The 17,802-nt window shown below is 42.7% G+C and overlaps 1 protein-coding gene across 2 annotated transcripts in view; it reads right to left on the bottom strand.

Moving 5' to 3' along the window:
• The window catches only part of rbms3 (RNA binding motif, single stranded interacting protein), a 379,413-nt gene that overhangs the window by 93,190 nt on the left and 268,421 nt on the right, over positions 1 to 17,802 (bottom strand). For both annotated transcript variants that reach the window (XM_042506228.1, XM_042506229.1), the window contains one exon: positions 2,829 to 2,986. In XM_042506228.1, coding sequence (XP_042362162.1) covers positions 2,829 to 2,986 — 158 coding nt within the window. The remainder of the gene's footprint in view (positions 1 to 2,828; positions 2,987 to 17,802) is intronic.

Here is a 17,802-nt window from a genome sequence, read left to right on the forward strand (position 1 = left end):
CACGGTTACACAAACACACCAATAACCCCTCCATAATGCTTTCACTTCGGGAGGTGACACAGAGAGGATCTGCATGAAGAAAGCTCCTCATCGCTTTATTGCTCTCTTTCAATAAAGCCTAAAAACTTAGTGAAATATTGAGGTTTATGTGGTTGTGTACTGCCTTGTCAAAACAAAAGCTGTTTTGAGATTATTTGTTGCTGTATTTTTGCTTTCCATCTTAAAAGGGGGGCACGGATGCATCACACTCCTCCAGAGTTTTAAGTGATCCTCTGACTGGAAGTGTTGCCGCTCTGCCTCTCCTCACTATTCCCTTGCGCTCTTCATCCATCCTCCTCACACCCCCTCTGGCTACTCATTGTTTGCCTCCTCCTCAACGCTGTCTCTCCTTTCAAGCAGGTAGGTAGACAGAAAACAGGTGGGTAGACAAGGAGTAAATAAGGCAGACGGGCTGTTAGGCAGTCGTAGGGAAACAAAGCGGTCAGCCAGACTGTCTGTTGGTCAGCGAGGCTTTCGGGTTAGCCGCCGCTCAGCAAGAGAGGCAGCCAGGTAGGCGGTGAGGCAGGCTGGTTCTCTGTGTGCTGCTGGTTAATGGCATCAGGTGCTGCTGTCTGCAATGATTAGTGCTGGGGCTGGAGTAATGGGCTCTGATAACAGTAATGGATCGGCCCACAAACACTTAGCTCAGTTTACTCTCTCTAATGCCCCTCATGGCCCAACCCTCGGCAGCTGTCTGTCTGTCCGTCTGTTGACACAGCTAACGGGAGCTCTGCTATTCATAAAATGCATTTTTTTCCCCTCTCACTGGCTTCTTTTTCTGACCCGTACTTACAAATTACACGAAGAAACCTCCTAATTTTTCTCTTTTTGCTCTTTATCTAACCAAAACACCACCCATATTTTCTCCCAGACACCCGCACTCACTCGTCTCTATTCCTCAATCTTCCTACGTGTCACACTACGCTCTCCTTCCCGTCACCTTCTCTTTCTCTTTATAATAACCTCTATGATTAGTTCTTTTACCTGCCCATTGTTTCACACTCGTATCCTTTCTCTCTCTCCCTTTTCCATCATGTCTCCTCGTCCTCCCACCGAGGGCTGCTGGAACAGGTGGCCTGTGGCAGGTTGTTGCTGTGCTCTGCTTGTTGGTCTGCAGGAGGCTGCCTTCCTGTCTGTGTGTGTGTGCACGCGCACGGGAGAGTCTGGCACACGTGCATGCTCTTATGCACATGTGAGGCGGCCAGTCTGTGCATATGCTCAAGTTTTTGCCTAAGTGCCTGTTTGTGTGTGTTTGTGCCTGTCTGTCCTGCTGTAACCCGCAGTAATAGAGCGGGGAATAGGAGAGGAGTTCAGCCGGAGCAGGTGATTAAGAAAAATCCCTGCAAGATGGCGGCTCAGTGGCCGTCAGTGGCCTCCTCTGGGTAAACAAGGGAGGAATGTGTGGAGGGGAATGAGAGCCTGGTGGCTGCTGCAGAGGACAAGGACAGAGCGGTTTATGACTTTGGGGGATTAACGAGCTGAAATGGAAACTTTTCTAAGTAGAAAAAAGAAATAAAGCGTTGAGTGTTGGGAGTGGTGGTGGAAATATGTCAGCCCTGGCTGTACTGGAAGGAGGTAATTGCAGGTATCCGTGGATGTGTGAGAATGTACAGGCCCAAGCATCCGTTACTCTGCATGTGCACACACACTCTGATGCACAGGCATGAACAAAGATGAACTCATCGACTGGCAGGCGCGCTGTCAAACAGGCCTGGCAAACAAATCACCTTTTAAAGTTTCCACCGCCTCGAGGCAGGATTCATCTGACAAGTGTCTCTTTAGAGTGAACGTGTGCGTGCACATAGTAAGCACGAGTGTGTGCCAGTATGCCAGAGCATGTTCACGTGTTTGAGCCCATTTGTCTTGAGTCTGTAGAGTTGTGAAAATGAACTTACAGTATATAGGTCAAAATGATCTGCAAATTATATCAACGAGATGGGAATAGAGAACTGGTTCAAGTTGGGAACAGGTTCCAAATTTTCCAATACATCTGATCATACGCCTGCGAGCTTATCCATCACGTTCTCATCCCAACTCGTCACATGTTGAAGCTGTCAGTGGACTAACGGGACGTCCAAAGCAGTAGGCTGCACTTTATAATTTCTGTGGCCCAGTTCTCCTGTCTGCGTCTCCAAATTGGGACTGTGCATCTATTAATGTGTTTTACACTATACAAATGAAGTATTGTCATGAATCTCAGTGTGTTTTCACCTGGTTAAATAAAGGCTTAATGGCATTATGTTCCACCACAAAGCTAAAACCTTGACACTTTTCTTACCTTCCATGCTTGCAATGTCAGTGAACGGCATGTGTGTGGGGGGGGTGGCTGTAACCTACGATATTGTCTGAGTGGAAGCTTCAATTTGAAAAACACAGAATAGAACGCAGTTGGACCCACCCTTTAAATTTAAGAAATGCTATGTATTTTACACTCTATGCATGGGTGCCACTGCTTCCAACCCGAACAGCATGTCCATTACCAAGGGTAAATATCCTGTAACAATAACATCAGCGCCAGAATTTTTTTTTTTACTAAGACGTGAAAACAAATACTGTACAAATATTCTCTCATTTCATCTACACTGTGTTCAGACTCAAGAGAGACAATAAAAACAGTGATGCTGAAAACCTGAGAAGGCCTGCTTTTTCCCAACACAAAAAAATTACCCAATAATGGATACGTGATAAAAAAAAAAAAGAATCGGACTGATAAGCGGAAATGATAATGGCACTGGTATCAATAATATCCTATCAATTCCCACCCCTGTAGTAGCAGCGTTACTGTGTACCTGGCGAAGCCGACTCCTCTGCTGACCCCGTTGGCATCCCTCAGTATCCTCGTGGAGATGACGTGACCCAGAGGCTTCAGCATGTTCTCCAGCTCCTGCTCGTCCATAGACACCGGCAGGTTGGAGATGTACAGGTTGGTGGGGTCCTGCTCCTGTTGCTGCAAGGCCAGGGGTTTGAAGAGTAATGAAAGATGGATAGAGGAGAGAGAAGAGAGGGAGAGAGAGAAAAAGATGAGAAATAATGTATCACCAACAATTGTCAGAATTGTGAAATATGCATCGGCTCTGTGTCGTGGGGCGTCACGTAACACGCCGCAGCGGTGCCAGCAGTGGAACCAAACTCTGGCTGAACTCATATGACACTTTGCTCTGCTCACATGTCAGATGGATACACCAGTAGGTCACTGTGCCTCTGGCTCTATGCGTGACACAGATACAGAGGGGGAATGTAAACTAAATGAACTAACTAAAGTACTGTACCTAAGTATGAATATGAGGTACTTGTACTTTACTGGAGTATCTTCTTTTTATGCTACTTTTTACTTTTACTCAACCACATATCAGAGAGAAAAATGCACTTTTTTGACTAAATTCTTCTCAGAGCTTTAATTACTTTACAAATTAAGATTTTTGCATTCAAAAGAAGAATGTATAAAATATGTTTTGCTAGTTAGCAAAGTTACCAAAGGGTTTATACAAGTACATCTGAAACAATCAGTTGATTAATCAATTCAGAGAAAATTGATTGCCAACTGATTGGATAAAAATTTACATCTTTTTCTATTTAAAGAAAAGATTAAAAAATGTATATAATATTTTTTGTCTTATTTTTAAGAATTCTTTAAGGATTCTTTTTTTATAACTGAGTTTTGATGGGTTTTTTTTTCATTTTTTGTTTTTGATTTTCTGTTTTTTCCTATTCCTAAAATTGTAACTTTTTGGGTTGTGTTTTTTTTGAGTTTTTTTTCCCCGCACTGGAAACTTTCACTTTGAATACTTTAAGTACATTTTCCTGATTATACTTACTTACTTTTACCGAAGTACCATTTTCAATGTAGGACTTCTACTCATTACAAAGAATTTTCACAGGGTGGTATTAATACTTATAGTTAAGTAGAGGATCTGATTATTTCTTCCAGGATTGCACAGATAGTGAGTAACCTATGGAAAGTAATATGACAGTCTGTGTCAACATCTTGCTGTACATTTTTATAGTTTGCATGGCTTATTATGGGCGTGTTTCTTGTTAAACCAATCTAAAGTGTTAAAGATGAAGAGAAAGAGAGAACCAGCTAGAAGCTGTGCAGTGTGAATTGTACAACAGCGTGTTTCTCTGTTGTGCCCAGAGGCTGCTGCTAGCTAGGTGAAGCTACACAGCTGGTGGTGGGTTGAGCCTGAGGTAGCAGCGGGCCCTGTGAGCTCTACAGTGGAACAGCTGGAAACAGCAGCCCCAGTCAATCAGTCACGGAGGCAGGCAGCCACCGTGTAAGTCAACCAGCTATCCATCCATCCATCTACGCTACAAGTCTCTAAATTAAGCATGAAACAACATTATGTCATCCTTATCTCCAATTATGATGCTGTACGCACGTCAGCATATTCTTCTCTAACATACCAAATTGCATTCAGTCCATCCTCCCACCCAGGTAATAAGTATCCAATCAGGCGGCCAGCCAGATTCAGATCTGAACCAGCTCTCATTCATCACATCTCTTTATCCAACATCTCCAACGCTTTCCTCCAACAGCAGCCAGGACCACAAGGGCAAAAGCAATATTACAAAAAGGCCAGCATAATGTGATGAGTGATTACTGCAGCATTTTGATAAGAGTTACATCCACTTTAGATCACAGGTATTAGTAGAGAGTTAATCTTGTACCATCTATTTTAAATTTGGGTCGGTCAATTGCTGAAAGAAAACTAATAGATGTGAATCTTTTGGATAATTCTGAGTGGATGTTTTGAGTCTGCCTTTGTGAACTGCACTTACAAGTTCTGCATTTAATCAAAATGAATCATGAGTTAAATTTCCTCACACCCTCAGTAACAGCTTCTCTTATCAGAAGGTTACATATTAATCTAGTTTAGATCAATAATGTGAGCAGTGGAGGGCCTTCAAAAGGAGCATCAGCATATAGAGAGGCAATCATCTGTGTGATGGTTGGGCTCTATCATCTAATAAGAAGGCAGGCTACTGAATCTATCCTGAATAACAACAGCAATATAACAAGACACACATCTTTAAAAGTTATGGAATGATATGAATTCTTAAGAGTAAAATGGTAATTTCATTAGTTCAGGAGTGGTTAAGTTGGGTCGGCCAAACCTTGTCTCATAAATCTTAATAACTGGCAAGAAGACAAAAGAAGATGAGACACAAGGATAAGAAGAAGAAGTAACTGTCTTTTGCCTGAAGTAAATTAAAGTGAGTCTGAAGGATTTTTCATCCTTGACCATATTTACACATATTTTTGTTTCAGTGGGACTAATGGAAGAAACTCTTGTGAAGGTTCAGTGTGTAGGATTTAGGGGGATACATACTGGCAGAGATGGAATATAATATGGTAAGTATGTTTTCTTCAGTGAAAGATCACCTGAAAGTAAGAATTATTGTGTTGAGCCGTTTATATCTATATTGGAAGCGGGTCATCATTCATAAAGTCTACCATGTTGCATCACCATGTTTCTACAGCAGCCCAAAACAGACAAACCACCTACGGTCGCAAATGAATCAGAAAAACCCGAAAAAAAAGGGTCCAGATGAGGTTTCACTTTAACAGTATCAGTAATAGGTACATAAGTGAAATTTTGTAAAATATAATTTGCATTCAAGAAGATTTGGAATCTGCTATCACTACTTAACTGTGAATTTAGCTGATTCGGCCTTAAATCAATAGCACAAAAAGACAAGAAACGTGAATTTTCTGTGATCTTCCTCACACACATATGCAGCACACTGTAAACAGGGACTTCAGTAAAGAAGTCTGTCTTCTTCTCAGCTGGGGGTTGTGAAGATACTTCAGTTGCAGCCTGCATGTAAACACCTTCTTTGAGAATCTTTACAGACTCTCTGTGCTTCGCCACAGGCAACACTGTCTCACTCTGTTCTTGTTTTGCTTTCTGTTGACGGTCGGAGGAAGAGGTTAAGGAGGAGGAGAGGAAGTGCCTCCACCAGCCTCCATCTCTCCATCTGTCAGAGGAGAAGACTGGTCCCTCCCCTGATTAATTAGCCGTCTTATCTGACAGGACATGTTTGATCTGATTAAAGCCTTTGGGAAAAAGCCCGTGCTTGCCGTAAAAGCAGGAAAACCGCAGCCCTTTCTCCTTTAACCAGGAACTCAATTACCTAACTTTGGGGAAACTAAACCCCCTCCCTTCTTGCGCTGGTTTGCCACATTTATGCGCTTCAAAAGGAGCGCACAAGAGTTTGTATAACACAGGATTTGGCAGTGAATGAGGCTTAATTAAATCTGCCTGTAAAAAATCTACTGTACACGTGTCACTCTCCTGCTAAGTCCCTTTGCTGTATGTAGCCGTGCAGCTGTGCTTTCCTTTGAGTTGTTATGTGAGGTGATGTTTTTCAGGATTATGTCAAATAGGCTTCCTATTCCAATGCAGACAGGAGGTCTGGATCAAAGAGTTAACTGACTGACTCAGTCGCCGGGCTTAGCCAATGATATGAGAGTTTAGGTGTGTGTGAATGAAAGCACTTTCTCCTTTAAGCATGTGACAGTACACGCGGTGAATGGATGCGACGGAACGGAGAGCGGTAATTTGTGCGCGCGGGCTAATAGCAGAGAGCTCCGTTTGCTGGCGGGGATTATCGCGGGGAGGCCTCATCTACGCACGGCCGCCTCGCTAAGTTTCCTCTTTGATGACGTTCCGCACCACAAAGCCCTAAATACCCAGATGAGAAGGTTACGGGGAGGAGTGGAAATGGGAGCATTTTGACGGGAGGTGAGACGGGCTGCCCCATTCCATGAGGAGATTTAATTTCCTTTAATGTCAGCCTTTGCACACGCTCCGCTGTCAGGCTATGAATGAAACCGTAATTGAGGTGTGTGTGCGCCTGTGTATATATCCTATCTCGGGGTAATTATGCGTCTCTTCCATCAAATCTATAGAGTCTTTTTTCGCTTTATGTGTGTGTGATTCTTGTGTGTGCAATGGCATTTTGTGCCCGTCCCCTCCCCATTGACCAGTGTTGTAGAAGGCTAATGGAAAGGCTCCAGGCGGCGTTGAGCCTTTGATGAGCATGATTCCTTCACCTTGCCACCAGGAGGACAGGAGGAATCCAACAGTGTGTGTGACAGGAGGGGGGAGGCGTCCGCCGTGTCGTTTCCCGCTGACGGATGGCCCACTCGCTCGAGCTGACAGCCCCGTAGCTGTTATTTCATTTCGACACCCTGCTCTGTTTACCTCACTGTAATTTCTGAGAACATTACCATGCTACGGGAGAGGGAGGGAGGGAGGGGGGAAGGGGGTATTAGTGGAAAAAAAAAGAAAAAAAGGGGAGGGTTCAGCAAAAAAAGAGAGAAAATAGAAGTTATATATCACGGTGCAAAAGGTGAAAGAGTGAAAAGGTAAGAAAGCTGCAGAGAAAGACAGAGACGCAGGCAGCTGACATGACAGGCAGATATAACACATTAAAGGGAGCCCTTGTTGCCTTTGACAACGCTTGAGGGAAAAGAGACGTCAGCTGTTAGAAGTCTCACGTTCTGCCTATGGGGCTCTCAGGGCTGTATCCATTTAACTGATAAAAGTTAGACAGATAGATATGTGTCTTGACCGGGGGCTCTGCATCTAACGCATGTTGAGGCTCGGAGCTGCCCTCACGCCTCATTCTTTTCTGATGCTATACCTCCCTAATTCGTATACCGCATTCTGTCTTTCTTTTCCCCTCTTTTCTTATGCCACTGACCTCTCCATAGCTTACCCTCTTCCAACTTTTCTTTTAGTCAAACTTACTCTCCATTTTACGTTCCTCCTAAAGCTGGATTTCGACTCATGGGTTGAATCGACGCCATACTTCCAGCATATCCTCTGCATATACGAGTACCCTACGTTGTTGCCTGATGCACATCTTCCCAGGGCAGGGCAGACCTCCTGTTTGTTTTTGTTTGTTTGTTTTAAGCTGAAAACCATTCCATTAAGTGGAAACTTTCACAGATAAAAAAAACAATAAATTGTGAAGACAGTAAAGCCCTGAAAAAATATTTAAATTCACAGAAATCGCACTGCCAACTAGCGTTTGGGAAGTGTAACTGTAAAGTGACACAGACACAAGTGTTAACGATCACAATGGCGTGGGCCACTTGCAAAGTCCACTGTGTATGTTATTCATACAACTATAAATCAGCCTTAATACTTACATTTTCCATCAATCTATTCCTTCTTGTCCTTCCTACTCCACCATTGCCATCTCCTCCATCCTTTTCTCCTTGCCCTCTCCTCTTTCCATTCAGTTTGCTCAAGAGATTAGAGCTCAACGTGTAATTGGCTCTACAGGGCTTCTCAGCTGCTCCTCTAAGCACCGGTACACACTCTGTGAGAGCGTGTGTGAATGTGCATGAGCCTATATCCAATGCCAATCCTTAGCGGTACACCGCACTATTCACTTCCCTCAGGTATGCCTCTCTGGCCTGTTGTGTGACTAACCAGCAGCCTGAAGGAGCACAATTAAATGAAAAAGACAATGGGGTTCCGTGTTGTTTGGTTGGAGAAAACTGCAAGGAAGCAGCAGTTGCTCTGTTGCTGCTGCTGCGAGGATGTGTTGCTGACAAAGTTTTGCAGATGCCAGAGGGAGCGTTACTGTGCTCTTGTATATAGGTTGAGGATCTGCACTCAGATCTTGCTGTGGGAGCCTGAGTCTGCAGAATGCCTCGAACAGACAAGCGGGGCCGACCAAGTGGAAGGAAGAGGGGGAGATCGGGGAGCTGGAGAGGGGAGAAGCATATGAGCGCATCAACTCACTTCAAAAGCTTGAGTTTAATTTGCGAGGAGCCAGAAAATTCGGAGGCAAAAAGGTAGCACTACAAAGGAGCTATCATTCTGTCAGCCGGCTAGTCAGCTGGTCAGACAACAGCAGGCGAAGTCAGGCGAGCAGCTTACTGCCCTTTGATGAGCGCTCGCACATTCACTGTTGCCACTGATGAGCGGATGGCAGGATCACTCTGCTCTTCCCTTTGTAGAGGCTGTTGTCAAACGCTTCCTCAACACTCTGCCATTCTGTCTGTTATCAAGCGCCTCTGTGACACTCGACTTCAAAACCCCCTCCACATCCAAGACTTTACATTACAGTGTGTCCTCATCACGGCGCGCCTCTGTCCACCACAGCCACTAACAGCGGATACAGAGCCGAGCTGCAAGAGGCGTGAAACTACAAGTGCAGAGTTTAGTGGGAGAATTAGATTTTGAAGTTGCTGCACATTAAAGGGACAGTTCAGATTTTGGAAGTGGGGTTGTGTGGGGCACGTTTCTATAGTCAGCGTATTATATACAGCAGATGTAAGTCAGTCCACCTCCAGTTTGGAGAGGCAGGCTGGAGTCCAGAAGCTAAGCAATGTGCTGTTGTGGATGAGGGTCAGCGTCAGCAAAAAAAAATGTATTTATTGCCTTTAATGGATAGGACAGTGTGAGTGTGAAAGGGGTAGAGAAAGAGGGGGAGACACGCAGCAAAGGGCTGAGGGTGGACTCCAACCCGTGGCCACTGCGGCGTGGACACAGCCTCTGCACATGGGGCGCTACTCTATCCACTGGGCCACCAGGTGCCACAAACTAACTGATTTCAGCAAAGACAGACCAGCAGTTCATGTGTTCAGTGATAATAAATCCCTGTTTTTCTCAATGGAGTCTGGCTTCGAAGACAGCGATACAGTGGCTTAATTTTCCCATTGGAAATCACCGTCTGAAAGGTAAAATGCTAAAAGTACAGAATACACTTCTGGTTTTGTTGCTGAGCCCTCCACAGCAGTACATTGCTCAGCCTCCGTGTCGGACTCCAGTCTTCTTCTCCAAACCGGAAGTGCACAGACTGACATCTACTATATGTAATATACTGTCAATGTGGATACTAAAATATGAATACAAAGCCCACCTAAAAAAAAAACCCAGGAACCATCGCTTCAAACAAAGACCAGCTTATGGTGCATTAGCACAGAAGCGCAGGAGAAATGTCAGGCTCTGCAGACAGGCGGTGAAACTTTGTTGGCTTGCATCCTCTCTCAAACTGACACACATCCTCACAAACACGCTGACATGCACACAACAATCCAAAATATGCACACATGTCTCAGACCTAGACACAGAACAGCATGCCACAGAGTAAAAGAAAGATGGCAAGAGCGCAAGCTGGTAACGCGTGAGGTCCTTCTGCTGCTCACTGGGGGGGCTGACGAAATCCACATTCCTGATTCAAACCTTCTGTTGGAAAGAAAAGGCTGTGAGGCGGAGGATCTGTGCCATCACCCAGGGCAGCCATTTTCAATCCAATTACCATATTACATCTGAACAAACAGCCTAAAACACCTGTCATTTAAACAGTGCTTTAATAGCGCTGTGATAAACGGGTATTGGCAGGGGGTTTAAGATAAAGAATGCAAACACACCGTGTAGACATATAGTCGTCAGAGCTTAAGGAGCTGAATTAAAGCTCATTTTTTTGTTGTAGATAACATCTTTCCTCTGATTCATAATTTGATTTTGAATCATCATTTGTAGGTGGAAGTGCTGTAATCACCTTGGCGTGTACACGGTACGAGTTTGAGAGTGGTTGGAGACGAAGTTGTGTTTCTGAAATTTCAAGCGTGTTTCCCTCAAAATCTGCGTAAGAATATAGTCAAGAGGGTGTATGAGAGTATATGAGATGACATTTCATTGCAGCTTCCCAGAGACAGTAAGATGATGTTAGACATTGGAATAAATATTAATTTTAATTTTTTTTAGATTTCCATCCAGTTTTTCATAACAGGTGGATGGAAACTGTTGGTGAAACCAACTTTTTCTTTCCTGACAAAGAGTCAGACACCACAGCTTTAAGGGTGTGTGCCCATACCTTTTCTGTGCCCTCTTTTTCCCCAAATAAAAAAAATCTATATACATTACAATATGACATGCAAAGGAATCCTTTTAATGTAAAGTAACTCGATGGAAGATATTCTGTGGCACTCGACACTGAGTTGACTGCCTGCTGTGACTAAAATAACACCATGGTGATTGTGGCAAAACTGATTTATAAAGACATTGGCACGGTAACTGTATTTGAAGCAACAGTACACCCCAAAATCAAAAATACATATTTTCCACCTGTAGTGCTATTTGTCAGTCCAGTTTGTTTTGGTGTGGGTTGCTGAGTGTTGGAGATATCAACAGTAGAGATGTGTGTCTTCTCTCCTCTGTAATAGAAGAATAGATGGCTCTCGACTGATAATTAGCACTACAGGTAAGAGGAATCATATGTATTTTTGGTTTTGGGGTGAACTGTCTCTTTCATTTGGATCATACTGCACATCCTTAGTCAAAACAAAATATCTGTCAAAATGATTACTCTCCCTTTGCTGTGTATTGACATGATGTGGACACAGTCAATCTGCGTTCCTGATCTGTCATCATCCTCACTGTAAGCTTCCAAACGGATCTGTCATTTCATCTTTTCACATTAGGACGCTCAACAACATCATCCACTCACCAACAGATGGTTGCTTATGTAGATTAATTAACCTCTCAGCATCATATTCACACCAAAAAGTAATTTAAACTTTGTCACAGGGCACAAAGTTTTTTTTTTTCTTCCTTTCTAAATGGCCTTTTTTTTTCATAAGATACAAAAGATAAAAATAGCAGAATATGAAGCTCGGGAGAAGGATTAGAGGTTCACCTTGCTCACGCAGTGTTCCATTTGGCTGGAATACAATGTTACCTGATTAAATAAAAATCTTACAAATTACCATACGTTGCTGCAGAGCACAGCTTAATACATCACATTATTCAGCTACAGAATTCTTCCCATGAGTGCAATCCAAGCCAATGACAACTAAGTGTGTCCTAGCGGCCCAGAGGCACTGAGGTGTTTAGTTTGGTTTTAAGATCTACACTCATTCACTCACATAATTACGCACTCGGCTCCTGCACAGCTCTGCATCTCATACGTGCACAAACTCACAGCCACATACATGTGACCGTACACGCAAACATGCAGTTCATCTTTGTCTTGTTACGGCTCACGGAAAATGGCTTTCTCGCTGCTCAGTATTATGGTGAGATGATAGATGCTGTGTGAGGAACAAAAGTGGGTGATACATTATTGAGCCTTTGAGTATGCTAACACAGCGGTGGGGCTTTGTTTTACTAACTCTCTAAGCTCGGCCGACTCTCTGCTGGCATAACTGGTGAAATATTCATCCAGCATGTGGTGCAGTGAGTACTATGGCACAAAACCAGGTCTTTGTATGTCCTTCCATGTGCCATTTAACGGCGCTGGTAAATTCAAGCAAAGGTACATGAAGGATCATGTGCTGTGCAGAGGACATTAAAAGTCAAACTCTTGCTAGAAATTTTGATTTGGTGTGACATCTGAGATATATTTTTTGTGGGTCATTGCCATAAAATTAAGACTGAAGGCCACTTAAACAGCTTCAAACATAAGTGCAATGCTGATATTCCGGTCACACATGCACGAAATTAACATTGGCGAATATTTGCCTCCCGGTCACTTTTGTTCAATGCTACCAAAGGGGCGAATAAAACATTTGTTTCCTGTGGTAAAGCAGATTTGCAGTTTGTAAATTTGACCCAGCTTGTTGCTGTGTCTAACCATACTTTTCTGCACTTTTTGTGCCTATTCATGCCTATCAAAGATATTTAACCCTGCAGGGCCCACCATTGCAAAATTATAGCCCATTTAACTATCCTAAAAAAAATAATCTGCAGAAAAACACACATTTACATAGTAAGTGGGTCCCATTGTTTATACTTGCATTGCAATAGGATGGTAAATGTGTTTATAGGTCTGGTCATCTGGTCATGAAGCTCATCTCTGTGTTTAATTGGAGCTGATTTGTCAAGATTCAGGTACGTAAAATGTCTTAAACATTTTTTTCTGTGATGACTACAATGTCTTAAACATTTAGATATTTAGTTATTGTGGAACACGTTCATCACATTTGATTTTGAGCTTGTTATGTCTATGTGGTAATTTTACAACATTTCCCTAAAAACTTAGTAAAAGTGAAAAAAACATTTCTACATTTGGGCTATACAGGGTTAAAAAAAAACCAAAACAAAATAAAACAAAACAAAACAAAACAAAACAAAAAAAAAAAAAACGGTCAAAATGTATAGTTTCATTCTCAAGCTAGAATTACAGCCTCTGTAATTAAATAAAATCTTATAAATTCATTGTTGAGTTCAAGTGGATGTTTGTGCCAAATTTGATAAAATTCTCTCAAGGTGTTATTTAGATATCATGTTCACTGGAATGGGATGGATACAAAGCCACTACAACATTTCACCACCAAAATCTAATTAGTTCATCCTTAAGTCCAAGTGGATTTGTGGTTTGTGCCAAAATTGAAAAAATCCTCTCAAGGTGTCCTTGAAATATCCCGTTCACAAGAATGGGACAGAAATACGTACAGGTGGACAAGCGGAAAACATAATGCCTATGGCCACAACTGTCGCTGGCACAGAGGCATAAACCAGACCAAGAAAAAGCAGAAGGTGGTTTTTAGCTAATTTTATCTAAACAGGTGCAAAGGCAAAGGTGCTCTTGTGAGTGCAACAAGTGCACCAACAAAACAACAAACAAGTGTTTTTAATCATTTTTTGACAGCAGAGGTATAAGCTGCATTAGACTTACACTTGTTAATAGTAGAACCTTTTTGCATGTTTCGCTATTTTTAAGGGATTTGTTGAAATGACAGAAAAAACAACCACCTCCTTTAAGATTTCTGAATATCCAGGATGTATCATCAACCGTATCAAGTGTAATTTTCCCTGTTTTGCAGATGTGTGATGAAGCGATCACACCTTTACTTTGCAAAAACAGACGTAACACCACTAAATTATGTCTGCCATCAATGTCATGGCTCATACATTTTGATGCCAGGTTAATGTGAATTTAAATGGGTCGATATGCGCTTCACCCGCTTAATCACGACCCCCTGATTTGATTTTGTATCTCCCTCGGTGAGCTAATATTCCAGAGATTAAAATTTCATGTGGAGCTCATATCAAAAATTCATTATTAACATGGAAGACGGGCACACCCGCCTTACCCCCGTGCTCCAGCAAAAGGAGACAAAACTCATGCATGCATAGCACAAGTGGGCAGACACACGCGCATGCAAACGCACTCTTAGCCACGCTCCCCAAGGACTTCAAGTCGAATTCATCCCGCCTTTGTAGAAATATTGAGGAATTTCCTTATAAGCTGTGGTTATGTCGTCGGTCGTGCTCCCTCAGCTCAGGAGTAGACAACATTCACAAATGTCTTCCCAGTTTCATAATACATTTTCATCACCGTAACCTTCATATTTTTCCATTACGGTGTTCGCAACAACAGCTCATTGTGTTGTCGCCAGGGTAAATGCATTTTTCCGTCTTATGCATCATTCATGATATCATTTCTGAGATTGAATTCCTCCTGGCTGACATCATGTGGAGGCGGAGAGTGCTGGTGATGGTTTTGGTTTTGGAGAGGAGGAAGGGGGTGTTAAGAGGAAACGGTGGCGAGCTGTTTGATTTCCACTATTGACCAACATGAGGACCTCTGTGGGCTGACGCAGGAAACCAACTGCATCTGTAAATTACGATGACTTTTCACTCTGCACAAGAGCTCTCCCTCTTTGCCAGCTTGTCTGTTAACAGGAAAACTCTCTATTTCAAATCACTATCACACAAATTCTCTAGATTGCCTCTTTTTTCTGTGTAGTCCACATAGTTGAGGACATTTGATCATGTACATTGGGCAGACATGAGATAAAATACTAAACTGAACACATGACATCCTGTAACTGTTGTATGCAGTGTGCCAAAATGGGGCTTTGATATGTGGTGGAGGATTTCCCCAGTCACCCAAGAAACATAATTTAAGTCTTTGGAGAGCTGGCTGGGACCCTAATATTACAGTAACATTCTGCATGTTTCAGTCCAACGTGGCTTTGTGGAAATAAATGCTTTAGAAAGAACATTGTGCTCGGTTTGTTTGTGCACAAAGATTTCATCAAGGGGCGATGTGCACAGTCTTCCACTGTTTGCCTTCCTACTGATGAGCACACATGCTGATTTTCTATGATGATTGTGTACTTCACACCTAGTGTGCCATTCATTTTAGGCCTTCCTTTCAGCCACTGTGTGTGCAGGAGAGGTAATTTTGATTCTTGAACTTTAAAGTGAAATGTTTGAGTACCTAATTCACTCACAATAGTCCCACAAATAAACAAACAAACAAAGCATGCACAATTTATTTCACTTCTCTACTGGAAAGTGAGAAATTCTCTAGGACCTGCACTTGTGTAACACTTTTCTAGTTGCTTTCACACTGTGAGTCACAGTCACCCACTGACACACTGGTGGCTGAGGCCACTGTACAAGGTGCCAACTGTTACTCAGTGTAACATTCATAAACATTCATCCAATTTGGGGTTCATTATCTTGCCCAAGAATACTCCTGAGCCACAGCCGCCCCTGTCGGTCTATGTTATTATAATCAGAAGCACACAAGTGAAACATAAGACTGTATATGTCCATATATAAGTATTAAGGTGTCACAAATAGGAATACTAATCCATGCTAGGCTGATCTTTCACATAATTACTGTCACAATAACCGAAGCAAAAATGATAAAGTAATCAACAAGAAATCAAAACTGTCAAAACAGATAAAAGTAGTGGATAAATAGCTAAAATGTCCAGCTTTAGTCATTCTAAGTATATAGCTGCAAAGACTAGTCAATGAATTCATTAGTCAGTCCACAGGAAACTGATGTGTTATCGTTTAGGTAATTTTTTAAGTAAAAAAGCCAAACATTTGGTGGTGTCGTGTTTCTAAATGTGACATCTGAATGATTTTCTTGTCCTACATGATAACAAACTGAACAGCTTTTTAGGACTGTTGGTCAGATAAAAAAACATTTTGAAGATATCTTCCTGGGCTCTAGGAAATTAACTAGGACATTTTTCACTATTTTCTAACATTTTATTGACTAAACAATTCATCTCTTGATCGAGAAAATAATTGGTAGATTAACTGATATGAAAGTAATCATTAGTTGCAGCTCTACCTAAATGATAGTAATAAAAAAAAATAAATCTATTGAAAGAAGATAGACTAAGCCATCAGTATTTAAAGGATCCTTATCACTCATTTCTCATATGCACTGTGAGACTGAAATTATCTGGACATTATCTGGAGGGGTGATGTATGTGAACATTATTGTTCGGATCAGTTGCATCAGAAATGGAAAAGGAATTAATCTTGCCAGCTCGCCAGTGCAAAGTACATGTCATGTCCTTTGAGCTTATGTATCCCATGGATTTTTTTGCATGGAAAATTTGGGGTTGTGGCAATATGCTGATTGCAGACAGCGTGCATGCACCTGCCAGTTACGAATGATTCTGATCCACCAACATACACAGTGTGGTAAGAAAAAAATCAGGGAGTGCGCACGCCTCATAAATCCGACTGTAGTTTTGCGTGAACAATTATTTTACCCGCAGAGCAAGAACGTTTCTATGAACAGATCAGTAAATGAAGCCCATTGTGTCTGCTCTGCAGAAAAAAACTCTAAAAGTATTCCCTGACACTAGCCTCCTGGTAAAGCTGTGGGGGAACACCAGAAACAAAATGTTGGGAACCACCTCTTAAAGGTTACCACACTTGCTCCACAGTGACCTACCCACTTAAAAACTCCTAAAAAGCCCATGTGTCTCCAACATGCTCTCCTCTCCGCTTCAGAGAGGCTGTCTTATTCAATGCACGCTCCTCCCAGAGCTTCACCACATACGATCCTCAGAGCTGCCCTCGACGGGGTTCACCGCATCATAAAATCGTCATGCGTGTTAACTCCACGGTGCAGGGGTCAAATGAGCCGTAACCGTGGATGTTAAGTTACTTCAAAAGGCTGCGTTTATGCTCCCCTCCCCCTGCCTGTGTGAAGAATGTGCTCTCCAGTCCGGCCGGGTCAGAGGATCGAGGATGGGGAGGAAGGCGAAGTCACATGCGTGCACTTCAGCGTGCATCCAAGACCTTCTCACATGCTCGCAACACTCTGAACCATACGAGCACTTACGCACAGACTCACGGCTCCTTTTCAACCTCGTTTAAAAAGCGGACACATACTGTGTGTTGACAGGCCATATTCAGTGTTAAGATGACAGGCAGGATGTGTGAGCCTTTCAGCAGAGTGGTACAGCAACATCAGAAAACAGGAGAGTGACAATCTCTTTGTTTCCCTGCACACTCCATCACCTGCTCTCCAAATGGAGCCACAATGCAATTTTCACTTATGAATCTACTGCAAAGCAAATAGCATACGCTGTTTGCCTGCTCCACAAACACACCCTGAATAACTACCCTGGGTCATGGACTCATTTGTTATTCCTTAATGTGCCACTACTCACCGGGGAACACTAAGGCTGCCACGTGAAAATGCGCTGGGATGTGAGCGTCATATGTCTAACTGTGAGCAGAAATACCTCGCCTTAGCTCTGTCACATCGGCATGGAGAAATGACAACACGGCGGAGGCGAGAGAGCCGCCGAAATATTGAAATATATATTAAAGAATTATTTCTCAATGGAAAACAGCAACAACAAAAGTAATAAAAAAGCAATAATGGAAGTGTTGTGCGGGGAAAGCCACTCAGAACAAATCAACATTTATGTGACATCAGTCAGGTTCAGTGGTGGAACTGATGCAATGATTTTCAATTACAAAACACTGATGTGGAGTATTAGTTCCCGTTCTGTCACAAAAC

The sequence above is a fragment of the Plectropomus leopardus genome, chromosome 18 (genome assembly GCF_008729295.1).
Source record: "Plectropomus leopardus isolate mb chromosome 18, YSFRI_Pleo_2.0, whole genome shotgun sequence".
In the NCBI taxonomy this organism is placed as follows: domain Eukaryota; kingdom Metazoa; phylum Chordata; class Actinopteri; order Perciformes; family Serranidae; genus Plectropomus; species Plectropomus leopardus.